The sequence below is a fragment of the Camellia sinensis genome, chromosome 10, assembly GCF_055761805.1.
Source record: "Camellia sinensis isolate YWXY chromosome 10, ASM5576180v1, whole genome shotgun sequence".
NCBI lineage: Eukaryota > Viridiplantae > Streptophyta > Magnoliopsida > Ericales > Theaceae > Camellia > Camellia sinensis.
This window is the reverse complement of record NC_138970.1, coordinates 132650281-132674987: the sequence shown is the minus strand read 5'-3', so window position 1 is coordinate 132674987 and position 24707 is coordinate 132650281. Positions and strand designations below refer to the sequence as shown.

At 36.5% G+C, this 24707-nt stretch overlaps 2 protein-coding genes across 3 annotated transcripts; one reads left to right on the top strand and one right to left on the bottom strand.

The window, feature by feature from the left end:
• Window positions 1–5680: 5680 nt before the first annotated feature.
• Window positions 5681–14478, top strand: CM2 (chorismate mutase 2). The gene is made up of 5 exons (XM_028198366.2): window positions 5681–6218; window positions 12027–12113; window positions 12208–12351; window positions 12850–12942; window positions 14123–14478. The coding sequence occupies exons 1-5, from the start codon at window positions 6003–6005 to the stop codon at window positions 14351–14353; spliced, it is 771 nt and encodes a 256-aa protein (XP_028054167.2). The 5' UTR covers window positions 5681–6002; the 3' UTR covers window positions 14354–14478.
• A 311-nt stretch (window positions 14479–14789) lies between these two features.
• On the bottom strand, window positions 14790–23250 carry LOC114258406 (phototropic-responsive NPH3 family protein NPY1). Of its 2 annotated transcripts, XM_028198365.2 has the most exons (5): window positions 22399–22562; window positions 21746–21817; window positions 18306–18375; window positions 15939–17117; window positions 14790–15555 (listed from the first exon to the last, which is right to left on the bottom strand). In XM_028198365.2, exons 2-5 carry the CDS (start codon window positions 21757–21759, stop codon window positions 15010–15012), a joined length of 1809 nt encoding a protein of 602 aa, XP_028054166.2. In that variant the 5' UTR covers window positions 21760–21817; window positions 22399–22562; the 3' UTR covers window positions 14790–15009. The 2 variants fall into 2 exon arrangements, with proteins under 2 accessions (XP_028054166.2, XP_028054165.2); XM_028198364.2 differs by lacking the exon at window positions 21746–21817 and having other exon boundaries at window positions 22399–23250.
• Between the last annotated feature and the right edge of the window lie 1457 nt (window positions 23251–24707).

Sequence of the window (24707 nt, the reverse complement as noted above, 5' to 3'; positions counted from 1 at the left end):
GATCGGAGGAATATTTGCTTTTGACTTGCATGTCGTCGACGTAGACTTCTATATTCCGGCCTATTTGGTGATGGAAAATGGTATTAACCAGCCGTTGATATGTGGCCCCAGCATTCTTTAATCCGAACGACATTACACAATAGCGGTAGGTACCTCGGTCGGTAATGAATTATGTGTGTTCCCGATCAGATGTGTGCATCAGGATTTGGTTGTACCCCGAGAAGGCATCCATGAAGCTGAGCATTTGATAACCGGCCGTGGTGTCGACCAGTAGATCTATACGGGGAAGAGGGTAGCTGTCTTTGGGGCAAGCTCGGTTCAGGTCAGAGTAATCGACACAGAGTCGCCATTTGCCATTGTGTTTGTGGACGAGGACCACGTTGGACAGCCATCTAGGGTAGTCCACATTTTTGATGAATTGGGCCTCGAGGAGCTTGTCAACTTCTGCGGCTATAAGAGTGTTGCGCTCCGGATGGAAAATGCGTTGCTTCTGGCGGTGGGGTCGAAAGTGGGGCTCGATGCTGAGGCGATGGGTTATGAAGGAGGGGTCAATGCCTGGCATGTTTGAATGGGTCCAGGCGAATACATCTCTGTGCTCGGTCAAGAGAGCGGTAAGGTCGGCCTTGTCTTGGGAAAGTAGTTGGCTACTGATTTTGGCAGTTTTGAGTGGGTTGGTGGGATCGATATTAACTTCAACAAGTTCCTCCACGGGTTCTCCTCTGACCAGCTCGTCCTCGTCTCGGACGTCAAGCCCTTCGATGATCATGGCCTCTTTTAGCTTGACTTCTTTGAGTGACGCGACATAACACTCCCGGGCCACGGTCTGTTCTCCTTTGACAGTTCCGACGCCGAGATCGGTAGGAAATTTGATGGCAAGGTGGTAGGTGGATGTGATGGCTTGGAAGGCGTTTAGGGCTGTGCGGCCAAGGATGATGTTGTAAGCTGAGGAGCAGTCGACCACAAGGAAGGTGAGCAACTTAGTGGTCTGCCACGGGTGTTCGCCAATGGTTATAGGTAGATCAATGGAGCCGATGGAGGTTACACGGTCGCCGGTGAAATCGACCAGAGGGGTTTGGAGGGGAGACAAGCTTTCTTCCCCAATCTTGAGCTAGCGGAAGCAATTGAGGAAGATGATGTCTGAAGAGCTGCCGTTGTCTATGAGGACTCGTCTGACCTTGTAGTTAGAGAGGATGGCGGAAATGACAAGGAGGTCATCATGTGGGTAGCGGATTCCTACACAGTCGGTGTCCATGAAGGTGATGGGTTCGATCCACTGTTTTGACTGTTTGGAAGGTCGGTCCACTGTCGCCACTGCTTTGTCTGAGCCCTGCCTTATTTTTCTGAGCTCTGCCTTCTGAGCCGAGCGAGATGGTCCCTCGCAAGCAAGGCCGCCTGAAATGACTCTGATTTCTCCGACTGGTGGAGGGGGATTGCCTGGAGGTCGAGGCTGTGGCGGTGGGCGATCATGGCCTTGGTTAGGTGGGGCTTGGTTCCGGGGTGGTGTATGCCGGCGGTTGTTCCCGGGGAGGTCGGTTCTTTGCCTCTGCTGAGGGCGGGTGTCTGTGAATCGGCTGAGGCGGCCCTGACGTATAAAGGTCTCGATCTGATCTTTGAGGTTAATACACTCGTCGGTGGTATGGCCATGGTCTTGGTGGAAACGGCAGTATTTGGACTGATCTTTCTGATTGGAAGGGTTTCGTGAAGGCAGGGGCCACTTGAGGGGGTAGTCCCGCTGAATCTGATTGAGGACGTGTTCCATGGGGGAGTTGAGTGGTGTGTACTGCTCGAACCGACAGGGCGGTTGGGTCGGAGCCGACCGGTCGGCTCGGTGGGGTTGGTCATGATAGTGGGGTGTTTGGCTATTATACTGGGCGGTCCTGGGTTCCGAGTCTTTCCTCTTGTCTCTGGGGATCGGATTTTTAGTGATTGGCTCCTGCCAAGCGGCCAGGGAATCTTCAGCATTCATGTACTTCTGGGCTTTGGATAGTAGGGCTGCTATGGTGGTTGGAGGGTTTTTGGAGAGGGAGAAAAGAAAATCGAACGACCGCAGGCCGGCCATGAAGGCCGTGAGGATGATCTTGTCGTCGTTCTCCGTTACTTGAAGGGCTTCGGTATTGAATCGGGTGACGAAGCTGCGGAGCGACTCCCCCTTGGTCTGACGAATGTTAAGGAGTTTGGTGGCTGGGCGTCTCTAACGCTGGGCTCCGATAAAATGGCTCAGGAAAGAGTCACTGAGGTGTTGAAAGGTGGAGACAGAGTCTGCTGGGAGCTGGCTAAACCACAACCGAGCTGATCCCTTCAGTGTCACGGGGAAAGCTCGGTACATGATCTCGTCAGGGAAAGCATGGAGGATCATGAGGGTGCGGTAGGTTTCCAGATGGTCGACTGGGTTCGTCGTGCCATCGAAGGAGTCAATGGTGGGCATTTTGAACTTGGCGGGCAATGGTTTGTCCCGGATGGAGGCAACAAAGGGCGAGTTGGCGGTGACCGAGGGCTTGTGCTGGATGTTCTGCATGACCCCTTGTAGTTGGAGCTTCATAGCTCGAAGTTCAGCGTCCCAGAGGGGAATGTTATCGCCATGGTCGGTCAACGGAGGTTGGACGCTGCTGGCTTCCCCCTCAGGGGCTAGTGCCACGACTGACGGGCGTGGAGGTGGAGGTGGTAGGCTCATATGTGGAGGAGGAGGAGGTTGAAAACCTTCTGGGTTGAGCAGAGGGGGTTGTGGAGCAGTGTGGACCGGGGTTCTTTCTTGGTTGGATGGAATATCTGGAGGTGGAGCGAGAAGGTTTCTTTGGAGCAAAGCACTGATCAGGGCCTGGTTTTGCTCGGCCATGCGGTTAATGCTATTAGTAAGTTTGATGATGTATTGTGGTGGGTTGTTTGGATGGGAAGGGTCTATTTGATGATCGGTGGTATTATGGTGAGAAGCCATGGATCTAGTCGTGACCATACACTTAGACGGGTGAGAGGAAAAGGTAACGGTGAGAAAGGGGGGGCTCCGGCGGTAGTGAACACAACTAGCGCACAAATAAACCACAATTTCCCATAGACGGCGCCAACTGATGATGCAGTTCGTCCTGGGTGGATGGATCGGGCTGGTCCAAGCTCTTTAAGTTCTGATTCAGGCGAGTGATCCCACCAGATGACCTGCAAGCAAGTCCAAAGGGGAACGGGGTAGTCCCCCAGTGAACCCTTCGGCGAGCGAATCAGTAGAGGAAGAAGGAAATATAGAGAGAGAGAGAGATAGAAAAGTTTAACCTTCCTCTTGTCTTCGATTCTTGCTTATATCATTTGGTAATCATTTCACTGTCCCTTGTGACGTGCCCCCTTCCACCGAAAGCCTGTGCCGTAGCTTACCTTGTTCAGGGTGAGGGGGCTCTGTTCCGACGGGAAGGTGTTGTCGTAATAAATGCTGTGATGGGCTGCATTAATGGTGATGTGTTGTGGTAATAACTCTGTAGATCTTTGTCTGCTGATGTGGCCTGTGTTTCACCTGCCATGTGCCCGAATGTCATTGGCCCTCCATGGCTAGATGGCCTCCAGATGGCCTCCAGCTGTCCTGGGCTTTTCCAACCGGGTTATGCTATGGGTCCCAAGCGATGGGTTTAGGGTTGTTTGCTGTGAGCTGTAAGCCTTATGGGCCTATTCATGTCTAATATAATTATCCATATCTAATTAAATTAATTTTTTATGCAAGATAAATTGTTCAAAAATGAGATCAACAAAATAAAATCTTGAACAGTATGGGGAGATGGCTGCCGTTTGGCAGGTGAGTTGCCTTTGAGTTGGGACTGAAAAAGCATTAATAAATAAATAAATAACTAAATAAGTTAATAAGATAAATGTTCGTTTTGGCAATAAAATCAAAAATTTTTTTTTTTTTGATCTATCTTGTTGAAATGAATCTAAAAAGTATATTTTTTTTTGAAAAATATACTAAAGACGAAAATAAGCTTAAAAAATTTCTTATTTTGACTTATTTTTGTCTTTTCTGGATATTTTTAAAACAAATTATAATTTTTCGATTTGTTTTGTTGAACTAAATCTAAAAATTTAAAACCTTTTGAAATTTTTTTATAAAAATAATCACTAAAGACGAAAATAAGTAAAAAGAAAAAAGTCAAAAAAAGCTCTTCTTTAAACACTTTAAAATATTACATCTAAATCATAATTATTTTTTTACAAAAATATAAAAAATTAAAAATTCTTATTAAACGAAACTACCTAATTAAATTAGTAAAAAAGTCAAACAATTCAACTAAAATAGTTTTTCCCAACTGAACCCATAGAGATATGGAAAAGAGTTGATCCCAATATACTTCGAGATTGTTTAGAATAATTTAAATAAATATATTTTTTAAGTTTTTATAATATATATATATATATAAAAAGAGATAGTCTGATTTAAAAAAATAAAAAATGTATAATTTTAGTACATCCGAATCAAAATCAAGATCATCTTCTTCATTTCTCTCTTTAACTTCCTACTTGTTAAGTTATTGGGCTTATTTTTTGATCCAAATTCGATGATCCAAACCGTTCACATTTTAAGATTTGTTGAGTATATCATACTTGTAAAAAATCAAGTTAATCGGATAACAAAAATTACTTATTCGCATCATCGAACTATAAACTATTTGTTAAAAAATTTAATAAATAATTTTCTAAACACATATTATCTGATATCCAATTAATTTAATTTTTTACAATTATAATATATTTAACAAATCTTAAAATATGAATATTTCGAATCATTAAAATTAGATTAAAAAATAGGACATGGCTTCTGTCCAGTCCTTAATCGGACTGGACCGTACTGTTGGGCCCGTGGGGGCTTATCACGGGTCCCGTTTTGATAATCCGAACCGTTCAATGTGTAGAACTCGTCGAGTACTATATGTTTGTAAAAAATCACGTTAATTGAATATCGATAGTTATGTGATCAAATCAGTTTTTTATAAAAAATTAGACGGTGAATAAATTAACGGTTGACAAAAATCTGTTTTGATTACATAGCTATCGATATCTGATTAACGTAATTTTTTACAGACATATAGTACTCGACGAGTTCTACACATTTTAAACAGTTCAAATTATCAAAATAAAAGCCATGATGAATCTCTATAAATTCAACAGTATGATCCAATTCAATTAATGACTAGACAGGAACCATTCCCTAAAAAATAAAACCAATAACTTAGCAAATAAGGAGTTTAAGGAGGGAGAGAGATCTTGGCTCCTTCTGAAATGATACCTACCCAGGCATGTGAAAGGATAGTGTGTGGGGACCGCGTTGTGCGTGAGCGTTACGGCGGGAAAAGCAAACCGTACACGGCAGGAGGAGGCGCCCAAATTTCTCATTGAACAATGCTGTAGATCATTAATTTATCATCACTAATATCACTATTATTGAGATGATAATTAAAAAAAGAAAGAAAAAACACAACACACAAAATACAATAAAAATGCTTTAGAGCTTTAATATAAAAGCTCTAATAGAAAGGTGAGTCCTACCCTCATGTGATATTTATTTATTTATTTATTTATTTTTTCACTTTGACATATCATTAAAGCTCAAATTAGAACAGAACTCTATATTTAGAGCTCTCTATCATTCCCCCAAAACACAACGCGGCCGTGGGTGACCCACCACAAAACACAATGTGGCCGTGGGTGACCCACCACACCACTAGTTAGTTAGTGGTGTAAAGCATTTTTGATTTCCCATTTCCCACTTTTCTGCGATTTGTTTGGCTCCTTCTGTTTCTTTCCTTCACATTCAAGTGTTTTGCAAGGACAATTGAACCCACCCACCCAATTTCCCCAAATAAATTCATTCCATCTACTTCTTCATCATCATCTCTTCCTTCCTTCATTCTCTTGATTCCATCATCATCTTCTTCTTCTTCTTCATCTCTTCCTTCCTTCATTCTCTCTCTCTCTCTCTCTCTCTCTCTCTCTCTCTCTCTCTATATATATATATATAATTTAATTTAATTTCAATGGAGAAGGTAGCTAATACTAGTGATTCAGATAATAATGGTTTGACGCTTGAATCTGTGAGACAGAGTCTGATACGCCAAGAAGACACCATCATTTTTTCCCTGATAGAGAGGGCTAAATACCCTTTCAATTCTCCTCTGTACGATCATGATTCTCTTGTTTCGCCTTCTATGGTCGAGTCCATTGTTAAGGACTCTGAAGCTCTTCAAGCCAAGGTCTGTTCTTTTTTCTTTTCTTTTATTTTTATTTGAATTATTCTTGCATTTTTTATTTTTTTTTAAGGTAGATTACAATTTAAGAGTTCGCAGCTCCCCATTGGGCGCAACCCAATGTCTTATTCCTGCAATTTACTAGCCCTTTTATGTTTTGTGTTTTCCCATACAAATAAATGAGTTTAGTTTTGTCCTTTTCATTTTTATTGTGTTTGTTGCCAGGTTATAAAATTTATATTTTATTTGAAGGAGACTGTAGATTGGGCCAGGCCAGACCCTTCTGTTTTTTTTTTTTTTTTGTTTTAATTTATTGACTTTGGTTATAAAAATTCTTAAATTTATACTTCAAAATTGTATGGAAAAAAAGATTCAACCCTACTGGAATGAGCAAATGAGTACAGTTGAGGTCAACACTGGTGAACTTTTCCAATGACCTTCAACCATAAACATGCGAGTCCTTGATGCTCAAGTCAGCAGGTGAAACTCTTAGTATAGTGTAATTACTAGCTTTAAACGAGTACAGTTGCGCCGTTTTTGCTGCCCATTGACTCCCTTTGGATTCATTATGGCGCGACAATTCTTGTCACGACCTTATTCCACCACAAAACATAGAGTAGTGACTGGCCAGTAATCGTAGACTACCAAGTCCTAGCTAAAATCAATTGGTAGTACTGTTGTAGTTTACTTTGATTAGGTACTGGGAACATTTAATTCTCCTTAACCTGATTATCCCACAAGCATCCATTCAGAGTAAGTGTTTAAGTAAATTACAAGTTTACAACCATCCCAGGCTTTAGTTATCGAAGGAGTACAAAAATTTATATGAAAGAGAACAAGCTGTTCGTTTCAAACCAAGTCTTTCTACCAACAATTAGGCATATAGGTCACCACATATGCATATGTGCATAGCTTGAAATCCTTGGCTATCGAACCTCACCATCATTACCTACATATAGGGAAGAAGGTTGAGTCAAACCTTAATGAATAGTGATATATCAAAATTGTTTGAAAACAAACATGGATATCTCCATTTTGCTTATCATAGCTAAACAAAAAGCTTAAAGAAACTTAATTCGTATTGGAATCAAACTAATACATATGCATTTTCGTTTCCAATATGATGATAATATCCATCTCCGGCTACGTCAAAACCACCATACATGGTAAGAGTTCTTCACAACAAAACTATTAGTACATTTTACATCCCCTAATAGTATCTGAGACCAAAACCATAGATGGCATCTTTATGCATTGAGCGTAACAAACTTATGATATCCTTGAATGAAAACATTTCATAGTCAAGGAACGTATCATGAGTTTGAATTCCTAAAATTTTTTTACAAAAAATAAACTAAGATATAGCACCACTCATGTCTTCCTCTTGAGGGTAGATTAGTTCCACAAGATAAATCAACATACATAGCCTTGAAAATACAATACATTGTTGATTCTTGCTCTAAATTTAGTGAGTGGCTTTTCATTTTTATCATAAACTTTTCCAAGAGAGGAAAGAGTCAACTATTAAAAGAACTAAAAAACCAAAAAAATTGCTAAAAAACAATTCCAATTAAGCTGACTTACACTTTTAAAAAAATTTAAATTAGGGTAAATTACATTGACTTGAGGTTTCTGACAGTTACAATCTCCCCTTAAAATGGAAATATTGCACCATGCTCTGTTAATGTTTACAATTGCATTACCTTTACATCCATGCCATTAAGAAAGCGTTAGTCTTTTTTTGGGCTAACCATGAGGTCAACAAAAAATGCATTGAATATTACCCTTAATTGACCAAAATTGAATATACAAAGTAGTATGTATATATATAACAACATTGTCTTTGACTAAAATGCCCATAAATGACATTTCATATGCATTTCACAGTTCCTCTTTGATTCCTACTCCCTTTCTACATAGTCAAACCAACCCATCCCAATCGCCACCATGGCACCTCTACTCCATTCTCTATCGGCATAACGATGGTGATTGTGAAGGTTGAGGTCTATGAAACACGGGTACAAGTATGATTACTAGTACTGATATAATACGGTAAAATCCAAAAAAAGTAGAGTACGAGTACGAGTACGGCTTGGGCTTGGTACATTTGTAAAAAAAAATATTTATTTTTAATATAGAGTAATGCAAAAATTGATTAAATGGTTTAATTTGTTAAAATCCAACCTACAATTAATATTTAATGCCAAAAGTAAAGATATAAATCAAAATTAAATGTCAATATATTAACAACTTCCAAACCATAACTTAATTTTAAAATCATGCTAAGTATAAATTAAAAAATAAAAAAGAAGTCTAGTGAAAGGAATTTTATCTCTGTCGTAGAAGAAAATATTGTTTCAATAGGTATGCCAAAAATTAAGAAGAAAAAATTTAGGTATGTGTTACGTGTACCCAGTACGTATGTAGAAATACCATACGAAATATCATACGCCGGTAAGTACCCAGTAAGGGTATGACATGTTTTTTGAAGTACCCATGCTTCATAGGTTGAGGTGCCTCCTCACATTATCAGCTTCAGGCTTTACCCAAAAAGAGAGAGAAGCTCCACCACCACCGTTACCACATGAACAGTCCACCTATCTCAATCCACCAAAATCTCCACGTCCACTACACCACCTGAACCTATCACCTCCACCAAATCAAAGAAATTTTTAATAAATTAGAGCTTCAATTTCTCAATTTGATTTGATCAAAAGCTTCTCAATAGTAAAGAAGCAGAGAAAGACACCCAATCATCCACCATTGTTGTCCAACACCGACACCGCCAACACTACCATTGTTATCCAACATAACGATTGGGAATTTACCAAAGATGGGCTCTAGAGTGGGAGGTGACAATGGGGTGTCAAGTTGGTGCTAGTGACAGGGATGAGTGAAAGGTATGGTGATCGTCGGTGAAGGCTTCAATAAAGGTGTAGAGATTTATCCCCCCCCAAAAAATGGTAAATTCATTAGTTATGAAGAAAGGTACTTTTTTCATTTAACATTAAAGTTAGATTTGACTATTAATTTCTATATAGAAATTTAAGGGTTAAAAACTAATTTCATCTCTTTTGTTGTCATACTCTGGGGGTTTGTTGTAATTTTCAGCTATATTGGTCTTATATATAAGATCAATATATATATATATGTATATATATATTTCGGTAAATTGTATATAAGATAAATATAAATGTCTATACATATGAAACCAACTAAAAAATGACCTAAAAGAGCTTAGAGCCACATTTATCGCATCTTTCTTGTTAAGAAAATGGAATATGTTGACAATTTTCATCTAGTACTCCTAACTCTTCACTTTTTTGCTAAGTCATTTTCAACATTTCATTGGTGGTAGTTATGGATTTTTTTAATATTAGTTGTTGAGTCATTTTCAATATCTGGTTGGTGGTAGTTGTGGCTTCTCTCTATCTTTTTTTTTTGGTATCGTATATATCTTTGTCTAAATGATTAGGTATCATCTCAGTATAGCATCATTACCTTGACCAAGAGAAAGAGAAATTATCAAGATACAAGACATATCTCACTATAGCTGCAAAGCATAGCATGTGAAGTTTTGTGCTTAGAGCGTAGTACTATAAAATAAAATAGAAAAACTATTTATTATTTATTGCATTATTAAATGAAATTTTATTGGATTAGTTGGAACTACTCTTTTTTTGGGGTGGGGATAAGCTGTAGCTATTTGGTTTAGAATGAACATGGGCAAGATTGCACACAGTGAGTTTGAAGCTAGTGTCTCTAATTTGTTAGGCTCTCCCAATGATGGGAAAAAAATGGTATCGGACATGGCTGCAGTCTCACTGTGAAAATTTATCAAGGAGTGAACTTCTTTGTAATTTCAATTTTATCGAATGCCATTGAGTGAAGTTAGCTATGAACTTGAAATTAATTTGGAAACATGAAAATACTTATTACTATAGTTGGAACTACTCTTTTTTTGGGGTGGGCATAAGCTGTAGCTATTTGGTTTAGAATGAACATGGGCAAGATTGCACACAGTGAGTTTGAAGCTAGTTTCTCTAATTTGTTAGGCTCACCCAATGATGGGAAAAAAATGGTATCGGACATGGCTGCAGTCTCACTGTGAAAATTTATCAAGGAGTGAACTTCTTTGTAATTTCAATTTTATCGAATGCCATTGAGTGAAGTTAGCTATGAACTTGAAATTAATTTGGAAACATGAAAATACTTATTACTATAATTGAACAAAAATTTGTGGGGTTATTTTGACAGTGGGTATTTTGCATGTTCTTGATGTTTACATTAAATATGCACGAGTACATTGCATATTTTTAACTTTTAGAAGAACGAAAGAAATACTCCTCTTATTGTAAAGCCCAATTATTTCTCTTATTAGTGAAGAAACCTTCAACGTCAAACAACCTTGACAACATACTTCTATTTTTTATTACTTAAAGGGTTACACATTCTTTATGGTACGCACTTTATTAAGAATATACAACTATTTCAAACTTGTTCCCCCCCCCCCCCCCCCCCCCCCCCCCACAAAAAAAAAGAAGAAAAGAAATTGCTCTCTAGAGCAAAAGGTTTTCCTGTGTTCTTTTATTTTTATTTTTATAAATAAAAGTTGATATACAATGACAAAGCTCTTTGCCATGTAATTGGTTGCAATATGATTTGGGGTGAATTATGTACAGTTTATCTGCACTGCACATGCCATTCAGCACACACCACATCACTTTATACATAATCAATTGGTCAACTCTTGTTTAAAGAAATAGCAATAAAAAACATTCGAAAGAATCTTTTGATTCTATAATTCCTAATAAAAACAAATGAAAAGATAAGAAAAGAAAAGAAATGCTCCTCCAAATTGCTTCCTAAATACTTATCATTGTAGCAGTCAAATCACAAGTTCCTTTTTAATTTGTTTTTATTATTTTGAAACAAATCGTAGCGGCTCACTATTGTGTGGTGCATGCTCATTGGCTATACATAAACCCTTGAGGTCAGCATACCATCTTTATTGAATTTTATGTGTGGTGTAATTATGTTTTATTTCAAGTTCTGGTAGAACTTTCCTTTTTGCCCAACAATTAGTACACATTATTTTAATTCAGTTGGAAGGTTAGGTGGTGAAGTAACTGGAATTGTGACATGTAGGGACACTAGGTCATCAGCGGTGGATTTTCACATAATTTGGTTGAATAGTGAATTTTTAAAATGTAATTATGATATGTGGACTCAACTACGTGTGTTGTGCGTGTAGGTATGTGTTACGGGTGTTGGGTGTAGCTGTTTGTCTAAATGTCAGATTCATCTAATTTTCATGGGACACCTGTCGTTAGCACTCTCATTTATTTGGAGTAAAACAATGTCATACAAACTAACATATAGCTTTTATGCATAAAATGAGAGTATTATTCATAATTTCATAATAAACTCTACTACTTGAACATGTGTTGGTTGTATGTTCAACTAGACATGTCAAACATATCCTCTATTCTAATCCAAGTGCCAAAATTGTGACATGATACTTCAGAAATTTAGAAGAGTTCAGGCCCCAAACTCACCATAATTAAAATCTTGGCAACTAATAGTAGTGAAGTGCTAAAATATAAGCATGAACATTTCTATTCTATTCATATATAATTATGGACTCCAATATATTGTGAACAATTTAAAAGAGGATTCTTTTGTACTAAATTTTGAGGATGCAAGCATAAACTCCAATTGGGTGCTGTGAATTATGAGGTTCAGTGCAAACTACAAAAATATATTCTCCCGAACTTTTGAATTCTATAGAAAACATAACTTGGTATGTTACAGTTTGGTAGATATGAAAGCCCAGAAGAAAATCCTTTTTTCCCGGACAGTTTACCGCCTTTGGTGGTGCCGCCTCACAATTATCCACAAGTAAGCATTTACCCAAATCTATCCATCCCTTTTCCATATATTTACAATTTCATAAACAAAACCCATTTTCTTTCGCTACTGATTCTGGTTATAGATTTTGCATCCTTCAGGGGCTTCCATTAACATAAATAAGACCATATGGGATATATACTTCAAACAACTGCTTCCGTTGTTTGTTCCCAAGGGCGATGATGGAAACTATGTACCAACTGCAGCTTGTGATCTCCAGTGTTTGCAGGTAAAATTACTTGTAAACTCTAATGTGTCCTCTTATGTGAAATTAGTTTGTAAACCGCTCATATCCTTTTACTTTTCGGATATTTCACTTCTACAGCATAGTGACGAGCACAATCTTGGCTTTTTAGGCTAGTTACCCTCTTAGGGGCTGTGCAGCTTATATGAGTTGCTTATAGTCTTTTTATTTAATTTGGGAGCCTGCTAGACTGTTTGGTATAGCTTGTGGTTACAACTTATGAAGCATAAACAATTTAAACTTTAAAAAGATGATTATCTGGAAGCTTGGTGAGTGGTGTTTTTAGCTTCTTTTTGTAATTATCATCTTTTAGCTTCCAAGAAGCTGCACCAAGCAGGCCCTTAGTGGAAAGAAAAATAAAGGTTCTTTGCATGTTTGTTATATGTCATAAATCAGATGGCAATCTTATAAAGATTATGGGGTGCTAGGTCAGTGGCACAAATGGTATGATTCTGACTACGAAAATTAAATGGTTTCTTGTAGGCCCTTTCTAGAAGAATTCATTACGGAAAATTTGTAGCTGAGGTTAAATTCATTGATGCCCCAGAAGATTATGGACAGGCAATTCGTGCTCAGGTATTGCTAGTATTTAATTTGAAGTAGTTATCCCATTAAAAGATCACTACAAAGACAGGAAAACAAAAACAAATATACGCTAATCTCTTATAGTATGCTTATGACTAATTAATTTGCAGTAGGTTATCTCATTATAGAAAAATAGAAAAAAGTAAAATAAGTATAAGCTAATCTCTTATAGTTTAGTAGCTTCTCCAGTCACATTTCACCCACGGTGGTAAGGAAGAAGACTGCTACGTTTATCTGAAAGTTAGATGTTGTAGTCAGTCAGTTTTATTGAAATAGGGAACCACTCTTTCAACAAGAGAAAATGATGTAAATTGTAATATGTGAACTGAAGAACTGAAAAGCTCAACGTAAGCCAAGATTATTGTGCAGCATTTGTAATACACCCAAAGATTATACTGTGTCTATAACATGACACATACACAATTGAACCCATTTGATAATGGTAGGAAATAAAATTGACTATTATTTGGTGTTTTTTCCCCCCTTCTAAATTTCAATTGAAGATAAATATGGCAATAAGCCTTGCTGTCCTTCTCAGGCAAACCTTATAAGCAATGGAAAGAATATTCCAACTCATGTTTTTTCCTTGACTTTATTGACATATTTGAAAGAATAATTCTAATAAAAGATATTCTAATTGCTTTCTACCTGGATGATAATAAGATAATGGCTTTTATGAAATCAACAAGGGTAAAATACACTTTAACTCTCTTGAGGTTTGGAGAAAATACAAGCAACCCCATAATTTTGGCATAATTACGTTGGGCTTCAGGTTTACTTCCATTCTCATCAATAATTTGTGAATCATAGAGATAAAATAATGTTGGCATCTCTTTTATATTAAAATGTATAATTTTTATTGTTTATCTTAGTCTTCACACCATCGGCATTATTTCTGGTCTCTTTAGCCTTATTAAAATAGAGGTTGGTGTAATTATGTCAAAACTGTGGGGCTTGTATTTTCTTCATCAGGGTAGGTCGGTGTGTTTTACTCAATCAATAATGCACCCATCTTCTTACTAATTTGCAGTTTATGATTCAAATAACTCTAAAACCATGTGAAGCTTCCACCTTTATCAAAATTTTCTCAAAACAAGTAGATCTTCCTTCTTTCTTGGTAGTGAATAACATATTTGTAAGGTCTTTCATTAGTTTTTGTTGCTTCTTGCAGGATAAAGATACTCTAATGAAACTATTGACGTTTGTGAGTGTTGAAGAAATGGTAAAGAGGAGGGTCGCAAAGAAAGCCATGATATTTGGGCAAGAAGTGAGCCTCAATGATGATGACAAGAAGGGAAAATGTAAGGTTGATCCATCAGTTGTTTCCTGCCTCTATGACAAATGGGTGATGCCCCTCACCAAGCTTGTTGAAGTTGAGTACCTTCTCTGCCGTCTTGATTGATCGAAACCTTATGAGCATTTCTGTGCTTACAATTAATTAAGCTTCTTCTAGCAGTCTTTCTCGCAATGTAAACCCATAATAAATCTTGCAATATTTTGATTAATAAAAGGTATGCTTTCTTAAAAGGTGGCATTGTCTGTTGTTATTTGTGCATAGAGCTAGAGCTGGTTACATCTTATATATTTTTGCTTTCCATTCACAGATGCATGTCGCATATTGATTTTAATTTTCAATGTGTCGTGGTACATGCAACGGTGTTAAAAGAATCAGAATCAGAACCAATTTGTTTTATTTAGACTTGAATGCATCAGAATCTGATCCCACAATGGCATGCCTTCCAAGAATGTGATTACTGATATCCGAAAGAATGTGATTACTGATATCCGATCATTCTAATCGAAAGAGAAAAAATGTTTACTATACATAACTGAAAAACTAGAAGAAATTTATATATATATATATATATTATATATGGATTGAGATAATGGTACAATTGACAGCAACAGATACAAGAAAAACAAAAGCCACCCAGGAAACTAACTACGACTCTGTTGCAACAGAACCCTCCAACTACAGTAAAATCCCTAGCAACTTTTTTAATACTTTCAGCAGTAAAAATCTATTTGGGCAGTTTAAATGGACTCGAAAATACCAATCTATGAGATCGAATGCCTCCTGCACCTTGACGATGAACCAGAGGACTTGGTCGTCTCTCCCTGAATCATTGTAGTCAGGCTTTGAGAACTACCCGATGTCTCAGAGCTCCTATTCTCCCCGTGCCCATGCCCTTTGCCGACTACCCATAACTTATCGAAGATTCTCCTTGACCTAGACGGGAGCAACTTCACACCACTTCCTCGGCTTTTGCTACCCTTCTTAATCAACTTCCCATTTTTGGGGGCCCCGCCATCTGTTATCTTCATTTGACTCATCTGCTTCCCAAGGGAATCCGAATTGCCTTCTTCCGGAACCATCTTCTCCCATTCTTCTTCAGTTTTAGTCACCGAATGTGAATTCTCCCGAGGAGCTTGAACTGCTGAAGCTGCTGCTCTAACTTGCTCGAAGAATAGAACTTGTACCACAACTCGGAGTGGGAGGAACTCATTCTGTGCTGCATGCATCGATACGTCCATCGTTAATTTCTTCACATCCATCAGCCCACAAATCTTCTTCCTTTCCGCTTTTGTCAAGTTCGGGTGTTCCTGATGAACATATAATAATAATAACTGATCAGTGACTGCATGATTGAGTCATAGTCAAAGCGATCAGACTTGTGCATCTATTTTACATCAACTTTTCAACGGATTACACATGTAGATGAACTCAAACAAAGGTTGTTTTACTTAATAAAAGTTCTAGTTCCTCTTCTTGTGAACAGAACTTAAGTTCCACCACTTAAGTTACCACATGGATAGCGCATATTAGTAGCAAGAACCTTCTAAAAAAAATAAACTTGCTTGGGTCTAAATAAAAAGTATGCATGCTTTATATCAAATATATAGTATGCATTATGAACAATATTGGAATCAAATCAGACATAAAGCGCCTTAAAATATAAAAAGTACCAATTAAAAAGCACACCTACCTTGAGATAGATGTCTATAGCCCAGTATAATCCATCATGAATTGGTCTGGCTAATTCAGGAATTGACTGTGACAATAAAATGAAACTGGACAGAGTAAGATTTGGATCACGAGCAATTTCTGCAAGATACCCGTCAATCAGTTTACCAACATTCAACAAGGACCCATGCCCTAAAACAAAATCACCAGTGATTTTCTCATTCTTCTCAGCAATATCCAAATCCCAGCAACGTTTCCCATGTATCATAAATCGATTTACAAGAGACAGAACAAGTTCAACATCGTATTTTGTAGTTTGGGGAGACCTCGCGGGGATCAATAGATCATTAACACAAGCCCCATCCAACTTCAGACTGATCTTCGTTATCAAATCTTCCCTCGGCGTATCATCTACTCCAACCAGAACGGAAAATTTCAATAATTTGAGCAAGAAACTACAAGAACAACACACGCCAGTGTCAGAAGGCAATAAACAAATTATCATTTCAACCAAAGATTTGTTCCTCCTACTATGAGCTTCAGAAGCCAAAGCATCGACAGAATCTGGCAACCATCTTATTACGTAAGTCTTTAGTGCCTCCCCAATCACATTCCCATCCATTCTTCCCTTTGACCTCACAGCAACCATAACGCGCTTATAGAGGTCAATATCCAATTCACATATATCTTCAACCCACCAATCCTTTGGAACAGATTCAACTTTTTCTTGGAATTTCATCCCATTCTCAACTATTCTATCAAGCACCAATAACTTCCGGTTATAAGTATAAGACCAGTTGATATTTGATGGGTCTACAGAAGTTTTAGATGCAATGGAATCTATACACCTACCAACTACCTTCAGATCTTCAGACCATGGAAGAAAAGATTCAGTAGTTTGCAGAACAATGATGGAATCTTTCCAGCTACGGAAAAGACTAGAATTGAGAAAAACTTCGATTTTGAAAACCAGGTTTCCTCGGTCAACAACCTCAGTCATCTCAAGGTACTCCGCTGCACAACGGGCAGCCACAACGTTGTATGCATTGAGAGTGACAGTCATTCCGTAACAGAATTTTGCACAAATTTCAAAGGCTTTTGGACCACCAGGAAAGTCAGCCAAATGAATTTCATCAGAATTTTCCTCGTTGGCTTTCAGTACAAGCTTTTGTAAGCAATTGCTCTTTGATAAGAGAGGGAACTGCAAGCATAAGATTAGAACATCATTCTATCATCATTCTATCAACCAAACTAGAACAACCAACAATAAAATAACCAACAATAAAATAACCAGTTGGTCGAGCTTTACAATTATGTAGAAATTTGTTTCTTTCTAACCCCATAATCTCATTACCAACAATTTACTAGGTGTACTTTCACTGGTATATTTCATTGAATATGGTAAAAAAATTTTAAAAAAATAAAAATAGCAGCATGCATTCATAATCCTAGAAAATTTGTGAAAGCTAATATCAATAACAAGGAGAAGGATTACTGCATTTGCAAGGGAGTAGCAGAAAAAAAACAAACAAACAAACAAACATGGGCAAAATATGATCCACGTGATTAATCATTCTCAATAAGTGGGAAAACACATCTCATGGTTGTTTCCGGGGTTCGAAATACAAGCAGCATACTTAAGACAGTGCTCTCACAGACAAAACTCCATTTCAGTGACAGATTTGGCCCCAACAATGATAGATCAATTTCATTGCCTGACCATGAAACTAGATGCTATGCAATTTTTCACAAGAATATAATCCAAATTAAATTCTGTACATTATTCTTTCATGGTTTCTTTCTTTTATTTATTTATTTTTTATTTTTTGGGAGCAAAGCATAACATCAATTTGAACACTAACTGTATAATAATTACATATGTCATCATAGTGTTTTCTGAAGATCTAATTGTACATTTCAAAGTACCCATTCTCTTTGGATTCAAGCAAGGACTCAAACAACTGAATGAGCCACATCTTAACCAAAGTTTTTCAAATCGAGCTCGAACTGACTTTAGCTTGGACTGAGATTTGAGCCAAGCACAAACAATATCCAACCAAACCCATGTACTTGAAGCTTGAACAGCCCGATTACCTCATTCAGTCACACAAAGTACTCTGATCTTCAATATGTTTACTGGCTCGTCAAATTTTTTAAATTGCATCCAAACATTTCTAAATTTAAAAGCCAAGTTGTGGATCTAAAATGACAAAAATCCACAGTTCCACACAGTCTCTGAAGAAAATGGAGATCTACTCACTGTGAAATTTTTTCCATGAGTTTGGATAATTTCATAATTGAATATAGCATAACATACAAACAAAAAACAGAGATCATAAAGCTTAATTCACCACCGAAAAAATAAATAAAATTTGAAACAATGACATACCTTGTGAAGGTAAAACTTCACTTCACCAACATTTATGATAACATCTGTTGCCAGTTCAGATGACACATACCTGCATGAATACATAAATTATTCTAAAGCTAAGACTAATGGGGATCGCTGAAAATTTAACTTGTGCTTACTATAACAAATGTAAAAAATAAAAAATAAAAAATAGAAGACATATACACAGCTATACTGTATTGTGTAATATGTATTAGTATATCACATTGGGAAGAAAATGTATATAATTATTAGTATATCACACATTGGGAAGAAAATGTATATAATTAAAGATGACGTGGTCATTCTGCTGCAGCTCATTAAGACACTAAAATTGTTCCATATACAAAGAACTAAAACAAAAGTTAACTATGCATCCAGTGAAGAGACATGAAAGTTTGGCAAGTTAATTTTGTGACTGAACTTAGTCGTCCAAACATACATCTCTCTCAGAAAGGGGTCAGACTCAAGTAAAACTAAACTAAACCCAGAAAATAATAGATTGAATTTGATTGCAAAAAAAAATAAAAATAAAAAAAAAAAAATTTGAGAATAATGGAGCACCTAAGTTGTGCCAACCATCAAGCTTTGTGAAGCACATGTTAAATTGTTAACCACCAACTCATCTAGAAGCTTAAGTTGTTAAGCTACCAGTCAAATGAGTCTATCAATTGGTATTTAATACAGTGCTACATAAATGTTTTTGAAAATGTAGCCAACAGCCACATTTGATAAATAAAGACATGAAAATGTAATAAATTTTTCTTTCACAAAAGCTTTGAGAAAGAATAATGGATGTAGTATTTTGCAAGACAATGTCATACACATGCAAAAAACACAGAGGAATAATTGGACAATTAAACAAGAAGATTGGCTTCCAGTGTCCCAGGATGCAGTGTGATCTTCAGATATATCTAGACAAAACACCACACGGAAACTAAGTCCACAATACATTACAGGAAACAAGTCGATTAAATATTGGGACAATTACAAAAAAAAAAAAAAAAACCCAGACTTTGAGCCTTGTAACAAAATAAACTTTTGAGTTGTTAATTTTGTCAATTTAAACCCTAAACTTTTGATTTGTTTCCAATCTAAACCATATTTTCATTAAGTATAATTGATGAAAAAATGAATATTTTAATCATCAAACTCAATGAAAAGTGTATTTTATACATTTTATGTATACTTACATTGAGTTTAATAACTAAAATACTCTTTTTGTCGGTTTTACTTAACGAAAATAGGCGAATGATTTAAATTGATAACAAACCAAAAGATTAAGGCTTAAATTGACAAAATTGAAAACTCAGAATTTATTTTGTTACAAGGCTAAAATCCTGGGGTTTTTTTAATTGTCCCTTAAATATTTATTCAGTCTTCAAAATGTGGTGTTAAAAGAAAAGATGCTATTTTAAAAACATGAATGCCAACATCAAAGCCTCTTGCATCCAAAATATTTACCTTTTGCAAACTGTTTGATTTGTTGTATGATAAATCCAAAGCCACATGCATGATATATCCAATTTGACATTGATATGAGGCACAAGTTCATAGTGGTAAGTGGGGTGAATTCTGCCTCATATTGGGACAAAAAAATGTTTTTGCAACAATTAGAAAACTTGCATGTGATACATGGCACAAATAAACATGTAGACCATCAATCACCAAAGTCAGCACTTTTAGGGCCAACATATATGGCCTCAAACCACCATCCTAAAGTAGCCTCACACGGCCTCTATAGATTATATTGTCAATGAAGGGTAAAGATTGAGTGAAATTAATGAGACCAAATTTAAAAAGATTTATTGAACATAGTTACACAGCACAATCTGGTCACCATTTGTCATCTAGCAACTTTCTTTGTTTTAAAAAAAAAAAGCGCATTAGCCATACAGATATCATGAGGATTCTGTACCAAAGCAATGCAACTGAGAACAAAATTTTATGACATTAAATTACTATAGCACAAAATTTTGGTAGCTAAGCTCCCTAGCCCAAAGAACTAGTGATTGCATTGGCATTTTATCTAAAACTGTCAGCAAATGAACAAAATATCAAGTGGATTGAATTGAGTCACCATGCATTGACACAAAAAGAGCATTTGCTTAGAAACATGGGAAGTCATCAATATACACATTCAAAAATCACAAGTTGGATTAAATCTACAAGGTGCTTATCAACGCCACTCGCTGACAAATAAACATGCTCAACTCTATATGTGGAACAGCATTTAGCACAATAATTTTTAGTTGCACAGAAAGTGAGACTTTCAAGTTAGCTAAAAGCTTGGTCAAGGTTTAATTTTGAATGGCCAAGTTTTGATACAGTTCTCATTCCCCCACAAAAGGCAAAATGTGGTTGAAATCCATTAATGGTGCAAGTTAAAAGACATAAGCCAAAATTAATGCAAAAGTAAATTGCTAGATGACGCAAAATGGCCCGTTTAGTAGAACTTATTGGCAGCTTTTTTAGCTTAGTTTTGAAAGTGTTCGCTTTTTAAGCGCTGTACTTTGGCATTATTTGATGTTTGATAAAACTTTTTAGGTTTTCAACTTATTTACATTTCCAACTCAAAAATCTGCAAATAACCTCAAAAAGCTCTTTTTTCTCTTTTTTTTAATGCTAGATCTAGAATGTTTTAACTTTAAATTCTGCCAAACAGGGCTGGATGAGTAGCATACCCTTTAGCAATGCTAGCAAGCAACCACCTAAAGGAAGGTCAAAAAGCCACATCCTTTTTGGACTTGAAACGATCTAAATTTCATAGTATCTTCTTCTGGCCTACTTCATCTATGATCTATTTGAGCTCTCTATCATTGCAAAGCCATTCAAAATAACACAAATGCACCTTCAAAACCACACCAATGAACCTACCAAAACAGGGTAACCTACAATGACAACTATTCTCTTCTCAATACACAAACTAACCACCAATCTAATTATGCTTCTGCTTGGTACTCAAATATGCAGCTAAACATATGTAAGAGGCGATGATACAAAACAGATGGGACCACTTGAGAGATGTTGGGGTAGTGTGGATCTTAACAAATACTGATAAATGTAGTGTTAAGTGCCACATCTCTTCGTACTGTAATTGTAACCCTTTTGAGATCATAGCAAAACCACGACTGTGAACATTCTAGGGTGAACCATGTACTTGATTTCATTTCTTATTTTATTCTTGTTTGTGTTTCGTGTCTCATTGATCCTGGTTAGGCATATCAAGAGAATGAATGTTTGTGCTTATTGTGATCCAACTAGCCCTATCTTGGCCATAGCAGAGGACAATGGTAGGTGGTAGAATGAATGTTTATCTATTGCAGGAAGAATTATATATGCTGTAATAATTAAAGGCCTTGACCATCCAGCCCATCTTATCTTATATGACATTACTACAATTGGACCACGAAATTATCAAAATCAGTACAGTTCAATACCTGGACCACCGCATGTGTGCCCCGTACAAATTACAACCCAACGCAAACAACCCAAGAAAAAGACATATCTACCTATATGAGAGGAGGATAATAATATAATCATTAAAAAAAAATAAACCCACATAATTAAGCACAGCTAACAACATTTAAGCACTTCAAGGTTAATTATATACTGTATTTATCTTTCTATACATTTAAGCACTTCAACAAGAAGAAGAAGGAGGAGGAGGAGGAGGAGGTTGAGATGATATGCATTAAAAATAAGTTTAAAAAAACATTGATGTATATAATTCGCACAGAGAACACATTTATTAAGACCAAGAATCAAAAGAATCTTAAATTCATCACACTAAATATACATGAGCATACAATACATAAGATATGTATATAAAATGTGTCTGCACATAAAAATACAAGAGAGAGAGCATAAAAACAGAGACAATCAAAGCAAGCAAAGCAAGCAAAGCAGAGTTATATATAGTACAGAGGCAAATTTTGTTTGTTTGTTTGTATTAAACAGAACAAGAACAATATAATGAGAACCCACTGCACTGATAGAATCAAGAAACCAAAGCAGAATGGTAAATTTCATTTGTTTGTTTGTTTGTTTGTATGGAAAAATAACAAATACAAAGGAAGGAAAACCCACTTACCTGACAGAGTTTCCATCAGCATGGAACGCATCAGGCTTTGATCCCAACTTCATAAACTTCATTTTCTTCCCAAAATACAAACAACCCACAAAAATGCCACTGAAAAATCACCCAAAAAACCACTCTACATAACCAACCACCTTCAAAACCCAACCCCAACAATACTGCCCACAACTTTCTCTTCTCTCCAAAATTTTAATTCCTTACAACAGTGACAAGAAACGCAGCTTTCTGAGTCTCTTTCTCTCTCTACACCCAGAACACGTTTTTCATTTTTGACTCCAATACAAGCACAAAGAAACAACCACATCCTCCTGTGCCGCGAATCTCGAGACAAATTCAATTCCAATATTAATAAGGCTTTTAAAGGCTTTTCCTTTCCTTCATGATGACATTGATGATGCTTACAGACATACACACCAACCAACCCCTCTCTACCAAAGAAATTCAAGGATAAAAAACACACGCACACACACAAAAACAAAACCCAGTTTTAATTCTCGCCGCCTTTGCTTTTAAATCACCCTGATCCGCAAAGATCTCTTAAGAGGTGCAAATCTCAAGATCTCTCTCTCTCTCTCTATTCTATTTATTGCTTTCTCTGTGTATATTATTGTATTCTGGTGATGAATGATGATCTTGCCACTCCCCCTCCCTGGCTAGCTAGGCTGGTGTAGTTGTGTGTTTGTGTGTCTGTCTCTCTCCCTGTCCCTGTATTTGGAGCAGAAGAAGAAGAGAGAGAACGTAGAGAGGAGATTGTGTGTATACTACTTCTGCCTCATGAGAGTGTGAGAGAGAGTAGGAGACTCTGCGTGTATACAGAAAGGAGGATCAGAGACCTTTTCGAGGCTTATTTTTATGCCGTTGAAGCACGCCACCCTTTTAAGGACCACTTTGCCCCTCTTCATTCTTTTGATTTTCCATGTTACCCTTTTGTTTTTTTTGGGGTGAGGAGGGAGGAGGGAGAAAGCTACCATCAGCTGAATTATATATAAAATAATAATAAAAAAAAATTATGAATTTAATTATTAATGTATATAAAATTTATTTTTTAGCTTAATTTTTTTTAAAGATTTTCATTGAATTGAAATTCTCTTTTTTTTTTTTTTTTTTTTGATATGTATTGTTTCGCTTAACAATTTGCATGCACAAGACTAAGTGGCAATTTGTTACAACCTAAAAAAATTAAAAAATCACTATCTTATTTAAGTCATATTATTTTAAGTTACATCACATTTTTATCACATCACTTCAAACACAACTCATACTCAATCCATATTTCATAAAAAATAAAAAAAGTGTACTTATTTAGATCATCTCAAACAATCCCTAAATCTCTCCAATCTGAATATGTGACACACCAAAACAAACAAAAGTCCCGGGGAAATTTTTTTTTTTATAAAAAAATTATTAATTATTTTAATTATTTATTTACCTAATTAATTTCTTTACTACTTTATCTTGTTTCTGCCTGTGCTACTTAATTTGTTAAAATTAAAATTAATTAGCTAGTTGCGAATTCAGCCCTAAGCACCCGGGATTGGATTGTGACAAAACAAACCTTCTGAAATAAGGTATATATACTACGATTTGTGACTCTACGAATTTTTGCTGACGATGAGAGTTGTAACGGAGATACTAGAGTGAGCCAATTCCAAAATCCTAAGTCTAATGAGTAAAAATTCAATGTAACAGTGAGATATCACCAACACAACAAAACCACATGATGTGATAAGTAAATCCTAATTTTTAAATGTTACAATATGCGGGGTAAATTATACTTTGTCCTCATTATGTTTAGTCATTTTCTCATTTTGGTTCTTAAAATTTATTTTTTCTCACTTTGACCATTCATATACAAGTTTTTATCATTTTACTCTTAAGATTAACTTTTGTTCAAAATTGATACAAAATGTCACGATAACTGTCACATAATGTAATAACCGTTGGAGAATTTTCAAAACAAGTTTTCAAATTTATAGTTTATTTTTTGGGTGTTTTCAAAACCTTCCATGTTTTTCTTTGGAAAGCATGAAATAAGCTTGGGGCTTTGTCCTGTATCGGAAAGAAAGGAAAACATGGAGTACTTAATAAAGTGCTACATGGAATATTCCTTTGAATATGGTATTATGGGATGAATGCTAGTGTATATTAACTCACATTGCAAGGATGGTGCTTTGCACCATCTGCGTGCGCGCGTGGCATGGGCAGTGGGCTGTGTGGCACTTGATGACGCACTTTGCACTTAGCAAGGCGCCATGAGGGCACTTTCCTATTTGCATCGGACATGTTGGAGGGATGACATGGAA

Coding starts and splice junctions, on each gene's coding strand:
- CM2 (XM_028198366.2), top strand. CDS start 6,003: ATGGAGAAGGTAGCTAATACTAGTGATTCAGATAATAATGGTTTGACG. Junction 12,352..12,849: donor GTGATCTCCAGTGTTTGCAG/GTAAAATTACTT, acceptor GGTTTCTTGTAG/GCCCTTTCTAGAAGAATTCA. Junction 12,943..14,122: donor GACAGGCAATTCGTGCTCAG/GTATTGCTAGTA, acceptor TGCTTCTTGCAG/GATAAAGATACTCTAATGAA.
- LOC114258406 (XM_028198364.2), bottom strand. CDS start 22,460: ATGAAGTTTATGAAGTTGGGATCAAAGCCTGATGCGTTCCATGCTGAT. Junction 17,118..18,305: donor TGAAGTTTTACCTTCACAAG/GTATGTCATTGT, acceptor TTATGCTTGCAG/TTCCCTCTCTTATCAAAGAG. Junction 15,556..15,938: donor CTATAGACATCTATCTCAAG/GTAGGTGTGCTT, acceptor TATGTTCATCAG/GAACACCCGAACTTGACAAA.